Source organism: Eleutherodactylus coqui, chromosome 1 (genome assembly GCF_035609145.1).
Source record: "Eleutherodactylus coqui strain aEleCoq1 chromosome 1, aEleCoq1.hap1, whole genome shotgun sequence".
In the NCBI taxonomy this organism is placed as follows: Eukaryota; Metazoa; Chordata; class Amphibia; order Anura; family Eleutherodactylidae; genus Eleutherodactylus; species Eleutherodactylus coqui.
In genome coordinates, this window is record NC_089837.1 from 519,986,657 (window position 1) to 520,003,493 (window position 16,837).

Genomic DNA, 16,837 nt, shown 5'->3' on the forward strand with positions numbered 1-16,837 from the left:
CTATGTACAAGAATATAACTACCATAATACTGCCCTCTGTGTACAAGAATATAACTACTATAATACTGCCCCCTATGTACAAGAATATAACTACTATAATACTGCCCCCTATGTACAAGAATATAACTACTATAATACTGCCCTCTATGTACAAGAATATAACTACTATAATACTGCTCCTATGTACAAGAATATAACTACCATAATACTGCCCTCTGTGTACAAGAATATAACTACTATAATACTGCCCCCTATGTACAAGAATATAACTACTATAATACTGCCCCCTATGTACAAGAATATAACTACTATAATACTGCCCTCTATGTACAAGAATATAACTACTATAATACTGCTCCTATGTACAAGAATATAACTACCATAATACTGCCCTCTGTGTACAAGAATATAACTACTATAATACTGCCCCCTATGTACAAGAATATAACTACCATAATACTGCCCTCTGTGTACAAGAATATAACTACTATAATACAGCCCCCTATGTACAAGAATATAACTACTATAATATTACCCCCTATGTACAAGAATATAACTATTATATTACTGCCCCCTATGTACAAGAATATAACTACTATAATACTGCCCCTATGTACAAGAATATAACTACTATAATACTGCCCCCTATGTACAAGACTATAACTACTATAATACTGTCCCCTATATACAAGAATATAACTACTATAATACTGCCCCCTATGTACAAGAATATAACTACTATAATACTGCTCCTATGTACAAGAATATAACTACTATAATACTGCCCTCTATGTACAAGAATGTAACTACTATAATACTGCCCCCTATGTACAAGAATATAACTACTATAATACTGCCCTCTATGTACAAGAATATAACTACTATAATACTGCCCCCCTATGTACAAGAATATAACTACTATAATACTGCCCCCCTATGTACAGGAATATAACTACTATAATACTGCCCCCTATGTACAAGAATATAACTACTATAATACTGCCCCCTATGTACAAGAATTTAACTACTGTAATACTGCGCTCTATGTACAAGAATATAACTACTATAATACTGCCCCCTATGTACAAGAATATAACTACTATAATACTGCCCCCTCTGTACAAGAATATAACTAAGGTCCTATCCTGTGTTTGAAGTTATGACTGTTGTCTTTATATATGATACAATTGTCTGATGATTTCCATCATTATCCTAAATGATCGCTTTATCTCTTTGTTATTAGGTATGTCTATAATTGACATCAGAGGAGACAGCCTTGGGATACAGACATGTAGATGAATATGGCAGAACAATCAAGTACATCATTGTAAGGTAGGACTATGGGAGTTACTATATGATGATAACCTTGAAACAATGCATTCTTTCCCACGCATACATATGGTAGATTGTGCATTTGTAGGATTAGGGCCCAGTGGCTATCATGGTCTTCCGGAGTATTACAGAAATCTCTAGATGCTTCTCTTTCATATCCTATGTACTTACATTGACAGCAGGTATGTAAATGACTGTCCACATCAATGGCCAAGTCTGTACTACTGTTATTTGATCTACTGTACACTGAGTTAGTAGGCGGACATTGATGTGGATGGTGATTCGCATTCACACAATGACAACACTGAATAACCAGAGTATAGGACAAAATGATGCAAGTTGCAGATCTATAACATCCTTATCAGTAAGAAACCGCAAACAGGTGTTTCTATTGTGTTTTTGTTGGTTTTCTTTAAGTCTGTGTTTTATGCTCTGTCTTGGTTGTAGTGGTTTCTCAGCAAGAATCTTGAATGAGGCTCTTAAAGACAGGAAGAAGTAATATGTAAGGGAGATTGTCTCTTACCGCATCTTTTCCAGTTATTGTAGACATTCAGCATTTTTAGTTTATTAAAAGCTGTTGACTTTCTAAATATATTATGTTAGTTATCTTCTAATGATCCTGAGTTACATCCTGTATTATACTGTAGAGCTGCACTCATTATTCTGCTGGTGGAGTCACTGTATACATACATTACTTATCCTGTACTGATCCTGAGTTACATCCTGTATTATACTGCAGAGCTGCACTCACTATTCTGCTGGTGGAGTCACTGTGTACATACATTACTTATCCTGTACTGATCGTGAGTTACATCCTGTATTATACCCCAGAGCTGCACTCACTATTCTACTGGTGGAGTCACTGTATACATACAGTACTTATCCTGTACTGATCCTGAGTTACATCCTGTATTATACTGCAGAGCTGTACTCACTATTCTGCTGGTGGAGTCACTGTGTACATACATTACTTATCCTGTACTGATCCTAAGTTACATCTTGTATTATACTCCACAGCTGCACTCACCATTCTGCTGGTGGAGTCACTGTGCACATACATTACTTATCCTGTACTGATCCTAAGTTACATCCTGTATTATACCCCAGAGCTGCACTCACTATTCTGCTGGTGGAGTCACTGTGTACATACATTACTTATCCTGTACTGATCCTGAGTTACATCCAGCATTATACTCCAGAGCTGCACTCACCATTCTGCTGGTGGAGTCACTGTGCACATACATTACTTATCCTGTACTGATCCTGAGTTACATCCTGTATTATACTCCAGAGCTGCACTCACTATTCTGCTGGTGGAGTTACTGTGTACATACATTACTTATCTTGTACTGATCCTGAGTTACATCCTGCATTATACTCCAGAGCTGTACTCACTATTCTGCTGGTGGAGTCACTGTGTACATACATTACTTATCCTGTACTGATCCTGAGTTATATCCTGTATTATACCCCAGAGCTGCACTCACTATTCTGCTGGTGGAGTCACTGTATACATACATTACTTATTCTGTACTGCTCCTGAGTTACATCCTGTATTATACTCCAGAGCTGCACTCACTATTCTGCTGGTGGAGTCACTGTATACATACATCACTTATCCTGTACTGATCTTGAGTTACATCCTGTATTATACTCCAGAGCTGCACTCACTGTTCTGCTGGTGGAGTGACTGTGTACATACATCACTTATCCTGTACTGATCCTGAGTTACATCCTGTATTATATTCCAGAGCTGCACTCACTATTCTGCTGGTGGAGTCACTGTGTACATACATTACTTATCCTGTCCTGATCCTGAGTTACATCCTGTATTATACTCCAGAGCTGCACTCACTACTCTGCTGGATACACGACAAGACGCAGTGGCTCCTGAAAGGATTGCCATAGATGGCCTTAATCCTGAAGCTTTTGACCACCACTTGTAAATATTAAGTGGATAGCAGTATTATTTACTCATTGTAAAGCGCTGTTATTAGATTACTTCATGTATAGAGTTGTTACGTGTATTTGGTCATTGTATGTTCGTTTTAGTTGAGCACTGTATGGGGGTATTTATTTAGGCTCTCTGTAGCACTGTTGCTTAGGTACTGTACAGTTTATTAATACTTGCTGCATACCATAATACATAGCATTGCATGGTGCTAATATACGATTCTTGCAAGGCGCTGGAATGGAAGAGCCCTACTAGTTTGTGGTGCTTATAAAAAGGCTTGGTATAACTGTTCTGTCCTCCCTATGAGTGGAGCATAAGTAGACAGGCAGATAACCTTCCCTGCAACACAATGACGATGGAGCAATGTCCGCTTTCAACTTTATTGCAAGGTAGAGGTAAAACTGTAGAACAAAGAAAATGATGCACTTAGCAATGTACACTAACATAGCAGTACATAGAATACATTACATACATGTGAGAAGACAGGAAGCATGTAATACAGCCATGAGGGATGATAAGTGTGCATGCGCATACACTAGGACACATGCTATGCTATCTGAATAACACACATAGGACTAGAAACTATAGAAGTGGTATAATCATGGAACTGGAAACATATATACACAGGATGCTAAGAGTAGGACATCAGGTAGAAGTTATCACATACCGACGATGCCACTGTGAGCCTGGATAATAAAGGTTTGCAGAGGGTCTCTAGAGCAGTCCAGACATGGAGGGAATGTGCCAGAAAATGGCTACTGTGGGCTGAGCTGATGATGTCACTGAGGTCATGGGTAAAAGGTACAGCATCCCTCAGAGGACAAAATACACTGAGGCTCAGTATATGAATGCACACTAGATGGAGCCCTAACAGAAAGTCCATCTAATAATGCCAGAAATAAAGCAATATCATATACCTTATACAGTACAGACAATTTTACTGAACAGAGACTGCCAAAGGCATGACACTCCCCGTCTGGTAACCCAAGGTTACCACATTAAGACCTCTTCGTTGTGAGTAATAAAATTAGTTCTGTAACAGGTCTGAAAAAGAGTTTAGGCTCATTTTGTTTGCACAATTTGACTTCCACCTTTCTGACTTTCCCGTCTTCACTAGGAAAAACCTTGGTTATGAGTCCCATAGGCCATTCGTTTCTTTTTGACTGAGAGTCCTTGACAAGAACAACATTGCCAACTTCCATGTTGGGTTTACTGGAATGCCACTTATTCCTAGTCTGTAAAGTTGAGATGTATTGTTTCCTCCACTTTTCCCAAAACACATTTGCCAAGCTTTGTACCCGTCTCCATTGACACTTGTACAAGTCTTTAGAATCAAACTCACCAGCAGGAGCTGTAATTGCATCGAACTTTTGCGTGAGTAGAGTAGAAGGAGTTAGCAAAGGAGGGTCATCTGGATCTCTGGATATTGGCATTAATGGTCTCGCATTTATGATAGCTACTACTTCAGCCATAAGAGTTGTGAGGGTCTCATGGGTGAGTCTTGAAGTGCCCTCGTGGAGGAATATCGAATCAAGGATCCTACGTGCTATGCCGATCATACGCTCCCATGAGCCGCCCATGTGAGAAGAATGTGGAGGGTTAAATGACCATGTGCAACCTTGGTTCGCAAGATATCTTCTTACATGGTCGCTGTCAATGTTTGAGGGAATATTCAACTCTTTACACGCTCCAATGAAATTGGTACCTCTATCAGAACGGATTTGCTTGACTGGACCTCTTATAGAAATGAAGCGTCTTAATGCATTTATGAAGCTGGATGTGTCCAAAGACTCAATAACTTCTATGTGCACTGCCCTGATGCTCATACAAGTGAATAGGACAGCCCAGCGTTTGCTGTTTGCTTCGCCTCCTCTAGTGCGCCGCGTGGTGACGGACCATGGGCCAAACACGTCGAGCCCAACATTTGTGAACGGTGGTTCAGTGCTGAGTCGGTCAGCAGGGAGGCTAGCCATTTTCTGCGACTGAAACGTACCACGGAGTTTCCGGCATGTAACACATCTGAAAATGACATTACTCACAAGTCTTTTGGCTCCAACTATCCAAAATCCAGCTGTACATAGAGCTCCCTCAGTGAACAAACGTCCCTGGTGTTTAGTCTGTTCATGGTAATGCCGCACAAGTAGAGACGCAACATGATCGTTAGGGAGTATTACAGGATGGCACTCGTTACTATCAAGCTGTGCATTTGAGACACGTCCTCCAACTCTCAACAGTCCATTAGCATCTATATATGGGTCAAGTTTCCTGAGGGAACTATCTTTAGGCACATTCTTTTGATTTTGGAGTGATTCTAGTTCTCTTGCGTAAATCTCTTGTTGCACACAATGGATGACAACGTCCTTGGCCTGTGTAAGTTCATCCACTGTATAGCCCTTTGGACAGCGGTGTCAACCTCTGCAATGACTTGATCTTGCTGGCGTGGCTCTGAAGGTTCTGGCGATATGAATTAAGCAACTTACAGCGCGGTTTAGTGACTTCCAAGTTGAGAACCTGTTAAAACGTTTAGATCCCAGCTGTTTGCTAGAAAGTGTCGTAATGAGCGTGGAAACTTGAGGGCGAACCTCTGCATCGGAATCTGGGTCTAGCAGTTCATAGGTGCTTTTCTTGTGAGTATCCAGTACTGGTTTATAAAGGAAAGTTGGCCCTGTGAGCCATGTGGTATCTTTAAGGAGTGGTGCTGGTACAGCTCTTGTAGCATGGTCTGCTGGGTTGTGATCAGTCGGTACATAGCGCCACTGAGTAGGTTTTGATGACTTTCTAATCCTATGGACTCTGTTATGCACATACACATAGAATCTCCTAGACTCATTGTAAATGTAGCCCAGCACTACTTTGCTATCTGTATGAAATTCTGTGTCATCAAGTGTCATATCTATTTCTGTCACAATGAGTTCAGCTAGTTCTACTGCCAGAACGGCAGCACAAAGCTCCAGCCTCGGTATGGTAGGCTCAGGAGATGGTGCCAGTTTTGCCTTTCCAATCACAAACCCAATATGTGTCTGGCCCTTAATGTCAATCGTTTTGAGGTAGGCAACTGCAGCAATTGCTTTCACTGAGGCATCACAAAATACACACAGCTCTTTAGACTTGACCTCTGCAATAGGCACGTGTGCATACGGCCTAGGAACGTGTAGGTCGGATAATGCTACCAGGGAGTCTCTCCACTTTACCCACAATGTCTCCTTCTCTGGGGAAAGTGGGGAGTCCCAATCGCATGTATCTGCAGTCAAGTCTCTGAGCAGCATCTTACCTTGAATGGTCACGGGAGCTGCAAACCCAAGCGAGTCGTAGATGCTGTTGATCGTAGATAGGACACCGCGTCGTGTGAATGGTTTTGGCTTTTGATCCACCTGAAAGGTAAAGGTGTCGTTGTTGAGGTCCCAGTTGAGCCCTAGGCTGCGCTGCAAGGGTATTGTGGCCGTTGCCAAGTCTAGATCCTTCAGGTCATTGGCGTGATCTTGAGTGGGAAAGGCTTTCATGACAGCCTTGCTGTTTGAAGCTATCTTATGGAGTTTGAGGTTCGAACAAGCAAGCATACTTTGGGTTCTTTTGAGTAGGTCGATTGCTGCATCTGGTGATGGAAGTGATTTCAGGCCATCGTCCACATAAAAGTCTCTTTCTACAAACTGCCTGACATCTTGTCCATATTCTTCTTCACCTTCTCGGGCAGACCTTTTGAGTCCATAGATGGCGACTGCAGGAGATGGGCTGTTGCCAAAAACATGTACTTTCATTCGGTATTCCATTATGTCTTTGGTTTGGTCGTTGTCTTTAAACCAGAAGAATCTCAAGAAGTTCCTATGTTCTTCTTTCACTAGAAAACAATGAAACATCTGCTGTATGTCGGCAACAATGGAAATTAATCCTTTACGGAACCTAATGAGCACTCCTAATAGTGTGTTATTGAGGTCTGGTCCGGTCATGAGAGCATCATTGAGGGAGACTCCTTCATACTGTGAACTGGAGTCAAATACTACCCGGATCTGTCCTGGCTTCTTAGGGTGGTAGACACCAAAGATTGGCAGGTACCAGTGTTCCTCCTTTTCTCTTAGAGGTGGAGCAACTTCCGCATGACCGTTTCCAAATATCTTCCCCATGAATGTGAAGAAATGTTCACTCATATCTGGCCTTCTTAGAAGGTTGCGTCTGAGTGAGAAAAAGCGCTTCAGTGCTTGATCTCTGTTGTCGGGGAGATGGCGTCTCTGAGTTTTGAAAGGAAGTGGTGCCACCCAATTGTTTGCTTCATCTTTGAAAAAGCCTTGTTCCATTATGTCCAAGAAGGCTTCGTCTTCAATAGAGGGGGCGATTTTGTGGTCGTCCTTTGTCCTCTGGAACACTGTGCACCCTAAGTGGTCTCTGTCTTCGTCACAGAAATGGGTCCCGATTTCCGTACAGTCAGAGTATGAAATACTGCTAGGTGTGTCTCTTATAAGGAACCTGTTAGGACAAGGCTGGAAGAAGGATGGACGTCCATTTTCCAGTGTATTAGTGCAATAGGAATTTACCATGGATGGTTTGTGGACATTTCCTAGGCAGACGTCACCTACAATGACCCATCCTAGGTCTAGTTTCTGTGCAAATGGAGAATTGTGAGGGCCATTTACCTGTTTTCTGACCTTGTGGACTCTTATGATGTCCCTTCCAAGCAGAAGCACTATTTGAGCCTTAGGATCTAAGGCAGGGATGAGATGGGCCATGGTCTTCAAGTGCTTATGTGGTAATGCTGCTTCAGGCGTTGGAATCTCCTCTCTGTTGTTTGGAATTTGATTACATTCTATCAGTTTAGGTAGAGGCAGGGATGTTTCACCATCCATGGATTCTATTTGAAAACCAGTAGCTCTTCTTCCGGCTTCTTCAGTCACACCTGTGCAAGTCTTAAGTGAATATGGAGAGCTATGTCCTTCAATGTCGAAGATGTCGAAGAAAGTAGAGCTGGCAAGGGACCTGTTGCTTTGATCGTCAAGAATGGTATACAACCTTACAGCCATTTCTTTGTGTCCAATTGGATAAACTTTAACAAGACAAATCTTAGAGCAGGATTTACCTCTGAGGCCCTCTCCACAGACTTGGGTACACTGGGGTGACACTTCAGGAAGTACTGAGACTTTCTCCTCCCCGCCATGCTCTGTAGCCTGGTCTGAAGGCGTGAGAGTCCATGGGGCGGGCTCAGGATGTAAGGCCATGGTATGCTCCTTACTATGACATTCTGAACACTCGATGTTTGCTGTACAGTCCTTCGCCCTATGAGATGTTGAGGCACAACACTTGTAGCAAATTTGGTTTTCCTTGAGAAAGGCTTTCCGGTCCTTAAGAGGTTTTTCCCTGAATCCTCTACATTTCTGCAGTGGGTGAGGCTTCTTATGTAGAGGGCAGTCTTTGCAAGGGTCTCTTGTTGAGGGATGCACAGCAGATATGCTGGTTTTGTGTACTGCAACAGGTGTAGCTTTCGGGTTACGAAGTGAAGCAGGTTTGTTAGTTCTGATGTAAGTGGTTTCAAATGTTGAGAAGTCAAAACTTGGGTCGTTCCTAGTCTTTGATTGTTGGCTTATGAAATCCACAAAAAAGGAGAATGGAGGGAATGAGACGTTGTGCTGTTGTTTGTACTTGGAGCCTTGAGTAATCCACTTTTCTTGTAGACTGTAAGGTAATTTCTGTACAATGGGGTTGACACCACGTGCTGTGTCTAAAAATGCGAGACCTTGCAAGTCTCCCTCACCTTTAGCGACTTCGAGTTCCATCAGCAGGTCACTTAATTCTCTCAGCTTCTGAAATCCTTTATTGGGAATCTTAGGAAAATCCTCAATCCTTTTGAAGAGTGCATTTTCTATCACTTCTGGTGAGCCATAACACTCCTCCAGTCTTTCCCATATCATTTTTAGTCCTCTGCTTGGGTAGTTAATGTTGATGTCTCTAATTCGCTTTGCATGTTCTGCTGACTCGTTGCCTAACCATTTGACTAGGAGGTCAACTTCTTCACTTACAAACAGGTCGAGATCTTTGATCATATTTCTGAATGACGAACGCCATGCTCTATAGCCTTCAGGTCTGTCATTAAACTTTGTGAGTCCTTTAGTTATTAGCTCACGTCGTGCAAAGAATTTGACGAGGTCTGTCATACCTTGATCTCTGCATGGTAGATCTGAAGGTAAGTTGCTTTGTGCAGGTCCTATTGAGTTACAGCGATTCTTTGACATGCTGCTATGATAATAGTCACAGTCTAAAGGTTCATTCTTATTGGTGGTGACCGTGGTACTCCAAACATTTGTTGGTTCAAGCTTAGGTTGTACTGAGGGCCGACTGAATATCAAACTGCTATCTAATTTGATGTTGGGCATTTGGTGTGCTGAGGTCACTTGCTGTGTTACCGGTTGCTGGCGGAGCTCTTTTTGGAGGTTTGACTCCTCTCCCGGATCTGAGCACGAGTCGTCACCCGAGTTGGCATGTAGCTGAACATAGTCTGAAGTACGCTGGAGATTGTCTTGGTGACCAGAACTGCGCCTAGACATGTTGCTGAATCTTTCACTTGCGTAGATCGCTGCTTCTTCCAAAGCCTCTGCTTCAGCCACAGCAGCTGCAGCTTCTTTCTCTACTGATAGTTTTTCCAGTGCTGCTTCCATGCGTGCTTTCTCTACTTTTAATTGCCTTTCTTGCTCAGCATAATGCACTCGCATTTTGGCGGCTTCCGCTTTTGCACGAGCAATGGCTACTGTAGAGCTACTCACTGACCCTTTTGAGCTTCTGGAGCTAGCTGAGATGTGAGACCTTGTCTCATACAGTCCAGTCTCTAACGTTGACATGGTGACGCTCCGGACGAGCTTACGTGCTTACCGCTGTAGTGGGCGTCCTGTAGCAGTATCTCTGCGTATAGCACAAAACGTGGTTTAGTATCCTGCTGTCTAGACTGCTGGTGCCCTGTGTCCAGCCTGTGAGAAGTCCCTGTTTCTCTATCCAGCCTGCGAAGGGGCCGTCGTTTTACTGGTATCCAGTCTGTAAGTGGCCGTCGTTTTACTGTTCTGTCCTCCCTATGAGTGGAGCATAAGTAGACAGGCAGATAACCTTCCCTGCAACACAATGACGATGGAGCAATGTCCGCTTTCAACTTTATTGCAAGGTAGAGGTAAAACTGTAGAACAAAGAAAATGATGCACTTAGCAATGTACACTAACATAGCAGTACATAGAATACATTACATACATGTGAGAAGACAGGAAGCATGTAATACAGCCATGAGGGATGATAAGTGTGCATGCGCATACACTAGGACACATGCTATGCTATCTGAATAACACACATAGGACTAGAAACTATAGAAGTGGTATAATCATGGAACTGGAAACATATATACACAGGATGCTAAGAGTAGGACATCAGGTAGAAGTTATCACATACCGACGATGCCACTGTGAGCCTGGATAATAAAGGTTTGCAGAGGGTCTCTAGAGCAGTCCAGACATGGAGGGAATGTGCCAGAAAATGGCTACTGTGGGCTGAGCTGATGATGTCACTGAGGTCATGGGTAAAAGGTACAGCATCCCTCAGAGGACAAAATACACTGAGGCTCAGTATATGAATGCACACTAGATGGAGCCCTAACAGAAAGTCCATCTAATAATGCCAGAAATAAAGCAATATCATATACCTTATACAGTACAGACAATTTTACTGAACAGAGACTGCCAAAGGCATGACAATAACACTAAACCACATGGGGTGCTGTTAATCACTGCCAGACTTGGGTGCATTTCCATGTCATACAGTAAGAAAAAAAAATAAAATATATATATATATATATATATTTTTTTTTTTTTTTTAATTTCTTGCACTAATTGGCAGTTTGCCTGCATTATATTTGCGCAAAAAACAGCCAGGACGCAACATCCCCACACAGTTACAGCTTAGAGAATAAATACTGTACCAAAACCAAGCTCATAAATACGGCACAAGAACCAACCTGAGTATATAAATACAGCACCAGAACCAAGCTAAGTACATAAATACAGAACCACAACCAAGATCAGTACAACTATAAAATGCCAGAACCAAGCTCAGTGCATAACTCCAGCACCAGAACCAAGCTCCGAACAAATATATTATACTAGAACCAAGCTCAGTACATAAATACAGCACCAAAACCATGCTCATGTCACAAATACAGTGCCAGAACCATATCCATAACATAAATACAGCACAAACCAGCCTTAGTACATATATACAATACCAGAACCAAGCTCTTAATATAAATGCAGCAGCGGAACCAATCTCAGGACATATATACAGCACCAGAATCAAGCTCATAACATAAATACAGGCAACAAAAGATCCCATACAAGAAACCCCCAACTTTAGAATGGCCTGAACAGTCCGATGTATAAACAAGCGAGATATTACACTGACAGACAACAAACTCAGATCTGCTGCGTCTCAACCGTTTCAAACAAGGCAGAGAGCTTCACATAACAGATGCAGCACTTCACGTGTTCCTATTTGACGCCTTTATAAGGGTCAGCCCAGCTGCAGGTCTCCTCATGGCTCCAGATAGATGGCTGGGTCTGCATGCAGCAGAGCTGCCCACTCTGCCCTTTGTGTGCACTGCAGAAATCACCTACTATGAACCTTTTTTACTGCTTTGTTTTCCATCCATATGAAGCATTATCATTATCCTTAATGAACCAAAATAGAACACTTTGCAAATGGTTGTGTTCAGCGTTCATTAACCAATTAGGTACCAATCAAATATTCTCCAGAATTACTGTAAACAAAAAAGTTCAAACGAAGGACACAATACCCCCCCCCCCACCTTTCCCTGCAACCCTCCCCTACATTAACAGAGATTATCACATTTATATAATAGAAGGGAAGCTGAAATATTATTTATCACCCTGTTATATGTTGTATACAGCAGGTTTAAAACTTCCCTAATGCGACTGCAAAAAAAAAATCGGATATACAGTATTGCAGTTTTTACATTGGTCACTAAAGTAAGCACAATAACCTGACATTTCCTGTTTGCGGCTCTCTTGTCTAGATTGTGTCGAGTCTGCAGAGTCATCTCATTATCTTCAAAGGGTGATGAAGTAAAGGGGTTTTCCAGTGAGAATACTATTGATGACCAGTAGTTGGTTGGCTGGGGTTCGTCGCTCGGGACCCCGACCGAACATGCTGTCAGCGCGACAAATTCACAGAAGTTAGAGCGGAAGCAGTGGAAGTCTCTGCACCAAACTCTAGTGGCCGGCGCTTGTAACTGCAGGCACGGTTCTCATTGAAATCAATGGGAGCTGTGCCTGCAGTTACAAGCGCCGCCCACTACACAGAAGTCGGCGCAGAGACTTCTGCTGCTTCCGCTCCGATCATTGCGTATCTGTGGCCTTCAGGGCTGTTTTAATACCCAAGCGAGCCCAGTGCATTGTTATTAAAATAAGACAACCCACTCACCCTCTACTGTTTCCTTAATTAACAAACTAGGCTGCATCCTTAAGGGGTTAATTTAATTTTTATAATATTTTTTTAGATTGGCTGTTATTTGTAGCATTCTTTTTTGCTGTTTTGCCGCTGGTTTTATAACCTTTGATCTCTTTAACATTCCGCACAGTCATGGTGAATCTTCGGTTGTGCCGCCGGCCGACTTCCTCTCGTCTCACCTTGATCACCACTTATGTAATCCCATTCATTTTGTCTCCTATTCACGGCAGTAACATTTTCTGATAGAATTTTAGCACTCCTTTGTGTCTTGTCTTTGTTTCTTCAGCCTTGTATGTTATATTGTCTTTGTTATGAAGGCTGCAAAACGAGGAGACAAGATGATTATCGGTAATTATTCAAAATTAACTGAACCAAAGGATCAGCTGAAAAATGGAATGAAAAATAGTATAAATTTGTGCCGTACAGCACCGGCCTTACATTGGGTGATAGTCTATGTGGCACCTTTAGTAGGCACCCGCCATATAGTGTACCTTTGTGCCAGGTGGAAATATTTATACCATATAGTGCCTTTTTGTGTCAATTATAGTTGGATACATAAGAATACTATAAGGGTGAAGTCACACGAACGTATATCGGCTCGGTTTTTACGCCGAGCCGATATACGTTGTCCTCGTGTGCAGGGGGGGGGGGGGGGGAGGATGGAAGAGCCAGAAGAAGGAACTGAGCTCCCGTCCCCCTCTCCGCCCCTCTGCACTATTTGCAATGGGAAGAGGCGGGGCTAAGTGCCCAGAATTAGCCCCGCCCCCATCCCACCTCTCCCCATTGCAAATAGTGCAGAGGGGCGGAGAGGAGGCAGAGAGGAGGGCGGGAGCTCAGTTCCTGCTCCTGGCTCTTCCATCCTCCCCCCCCCCCCCCCCCTCCTGCACACGAGGACAACGTATATCGGCTCGGCGTAAAAACCGAGCCGATATACGTTCGTGTGACTTCACCCTAAAGCTTAGCTACCATCTAAACTGTAGCAATGCTAAACTTTACAGTGCCTAACCAATTATCGCCATACAGTGCGGAAATGATACCACCATACAGTGACAAAGTAACAATAGGCATAAAGTATAAGGTCAAAATCATATTGCTATACTATTAATATTAAAGGGAACTTGTTAGCAGTTCTGAGCAGGTTAAACCCGCAATTCGCTCGATACTCACCCCCTCTTTGGCAGAGTTACATAGATGACGTCTCCTACGTCATCCAAAGGATGACCCATCCAAATCTTGCACATGCAGCACAAGACCATAGACCAGTGCATGCACAGATCATATGGACATATTACGGGCAGAATCAGGGTACAGTTCTGAGCTTGCGCCACCTTGAATCCTCATGGCGCATGCGCAAGAATAGAATCGCCCTGTGGAGGACGTAGGAGACGTGATCCACCTCACTGAGCCAGAGAGGGGCCAAGTTATCAAACAAAGCGAGGGCAGCGGAAACAGTCCAGGACCGCCCACTGGACTGCTCAGACGCTATTTGTATGCAGTGCAGGAATTTTGGGAAGTCTGTTTTTTTATGTATGTGGTTTCAGGCAATGATAAAGGATAGGTTTGGAAAAAGCTCTACTTTAATGTTCTGCAGCTGTATGTAGTTTCACCTGTACAAAACTGCTGATAGGCTCCCATTATGGTGACAAGCAGGGGCATAAGCTGCTGGGTCTCAATGCAAAGTGTAGAACAAAGACCCCAAATTTATAATGCTGTATTTATGCTACCAGTCTCCTCGAGACACCTCAAGGACCCCTAAGAGGGGAATGGACAAATGGTAACCCATCTCTGTATAGGGGTATTACTTAGAAACTGAAAAGCAATATTAAGTAGGAATTACTGTATATGGCAGTACATAAGCTCTTAAAGTTGTTCTGTCATTAAAAAAAAAACAATTCTATACTTTCCTATTCCTCCCCAGGCAGCCTTCTTACCAGATCTTCACCATCCAGGGGCGTAACTATAGAGGGTGCAGGGGATGCGGTTGTACCCGGGCCCAGGAGCCTTAGGGGGCCCATAAGGCCTCTCTTCTCCATATAGGGAGCCCAGTACTATGAATACAGCATTATAGTTTGGGGCCCTGTTACAGGTTTTGCATTGGGGCCCAGAAGCTTCAGGTTATGTCTCTGTACAGAATGGTTTAGGTATGGGTACGGGTACAGATACAGATAGAGGGGGGGGGAGCTCACCTTTTGTTTGAGGGCCCTTGAGCGTTTACTAACGCCCCTGTCACCATCCGATCTTCTCCGGGCTCCTCCAGTCCCCCAGATCTTCTTCTTTCTTTATGAAGCGTACATTCCCGGCATTCTCCTTCCTACAGGTCAGTGTACACGGTCACAAGTGATGTAGCATTCCCTGCCTAGGGAATGCCGAATCCTGCAACCTGCTTTAGTGTGACTGCGCATGTCTTGCCACTAGTGTGTCATATTCTATAGAAAACACTAGCGGGGAGATATCGCTCATGCGCGCTAAAGCAGGCTGCCGGAAATTTCGCATTCCCTGATTGGCAGTGAATTATATGTCACTAGTGACCGGGTACACTGACCTGGCAGAAGCAGAATACCGTCAATGTACGCTTCATAACAGGAAAAGAGGATCTGGCCAGCTGGAGGTGAAATGACCTGGGGGACTGGAGGAGTCTGGAAAGATCGGTGAGGTGAAGATCTGGTAAGAAGACTGCCTGGGTAGGAAGAGCGAAGTATTGCTTTTCTTTTTCTAATGGCAACAGGTGGATACAGGTTCTCCTGTCACAGTTACTGATGATGATCACACATCTTCTGTCACATAGTTATAATAGAGGAGATCACAGCTCATCCTCCTGGATGTATACTTATGGTCTGTAGCTTATTTAAGTGAATATAGAAGGCAATGATGATTAAAGCCCCCCACCCCACCTTCCCCCCATTGGCAGGCAAAAATTCGTATAGCCTTAGCTAATGTTGTGTTGATGCATCATGGGGGATTGATGTAAAACTGAAAGTAAAAAATCTCACTCTCAAGATGGTGCCTGATAAGCATTAGACAGGAGGCTGCATTGCATAGACGTAAAGTTACACAGAGGAGAATTACAGAGAGTGGCATGAAAAAATGTGTTATGATAGAAATGTCCTTAATAGGCATTATGTAGTGACATAAAAACACCCAGAAAAAAAAATAAAAATTTGATTTACTGTAAAAAGATGTCAATTTGTGATAATGTAGTCCCTTTGAGATATAATGACATGACTCTGATGACCATGTCTAGTATACACAGTAAAGCTGACAAGTGAGTTGCAGAAATCAGTTAAAGCAACCTTCTGGTTCTGTCTTAGGACCATAGAGGGAGGGGGCGTATATTGTCTGCATTTATTCTTCTCTACCGGCCCTCCGATCCACTGGTTTTGCTTACGAACTATAAAGCCATTGGCAGTCGAATGTCCCTGCATCACGGCCCGCAGAACAATCACAGCACTGTGAATATTTAGGAAAAACAAAAAGTTGGCCATGATCTGTATTGGAATGTAATGCCCTACTTTCAACCCTGGGCTTCCTAAGCTCTGTACAGTACATTACCAACCTGTCCATACCCCGGCCAGATATACTTATCCCTTCATTATACCAACCTCTGTTCATTGCAAACGCCACCGATGCAGTAGAAATAAACCGCCATAGTCGAAAGAGTAGATTTGCAGATTTCATATAGGACAGGAACAAAGATGCTCGGCATTATTATCGGAGCCATCCGCCCTGGTACACCATGATTGTGTGTAATTGTATTTACCACGCTGCCAGGAAAAGTCAAGAGCACTGTGTAAACTTTAAAAGGGAGCTGATTAAAAAGTCTGACGCGAGCGGCGAGCACCACTGAGCATGCAAAACAGGAATTTCCATTGCGTGCATCTGGCATTTCATCAATGCTCTTACATTGACACGCAAATCACTTGTGTTGTTATGTGAGAAATTTGGGATTATGGGTCCAGATGTACAGTACATTTACATTTTTATTAAGTTTGGTGGCTAGTTTGATGTTGACAAACCTCTCCTGACTTGTGGCTATCTAATCACTCCCTGTGCATTATGGGAAACATTTTCAAA

General features: G+C 43.0%; 1 protein-coding gene across 1 annotated transcript; it reads right to left on the bottom strand.

The window, feature by feature from the left end:
* Nucleotides 1–5,687: 5,687 nt before the first annotated feature.
* On the bottom strand, nt 5,688–10,975 carry LOC136588769 (uncharacterized). The gene is made up of 2 exons (XM_066588216.1): nt 10,697–10,975; nt 5,688–10,430 (listed from the first exon to the last, which is right to left on the bottom strand). The coding sequence occupies exon 2, from the start codon at nt 10,102–10,104 to the stop codon at nt 5,695–5,697; it is 4,410 nt and encodes a 1,469-aa protein (XP_066444313.1). The 5' UTR covers nt 10,105–10,430; nt 10,697–10,975; the 3' UTR covers nt 5,688–5,694.
* Between the last annotated feature and the right edge of the window lie 5,862 nt (nt 10,976–16,837).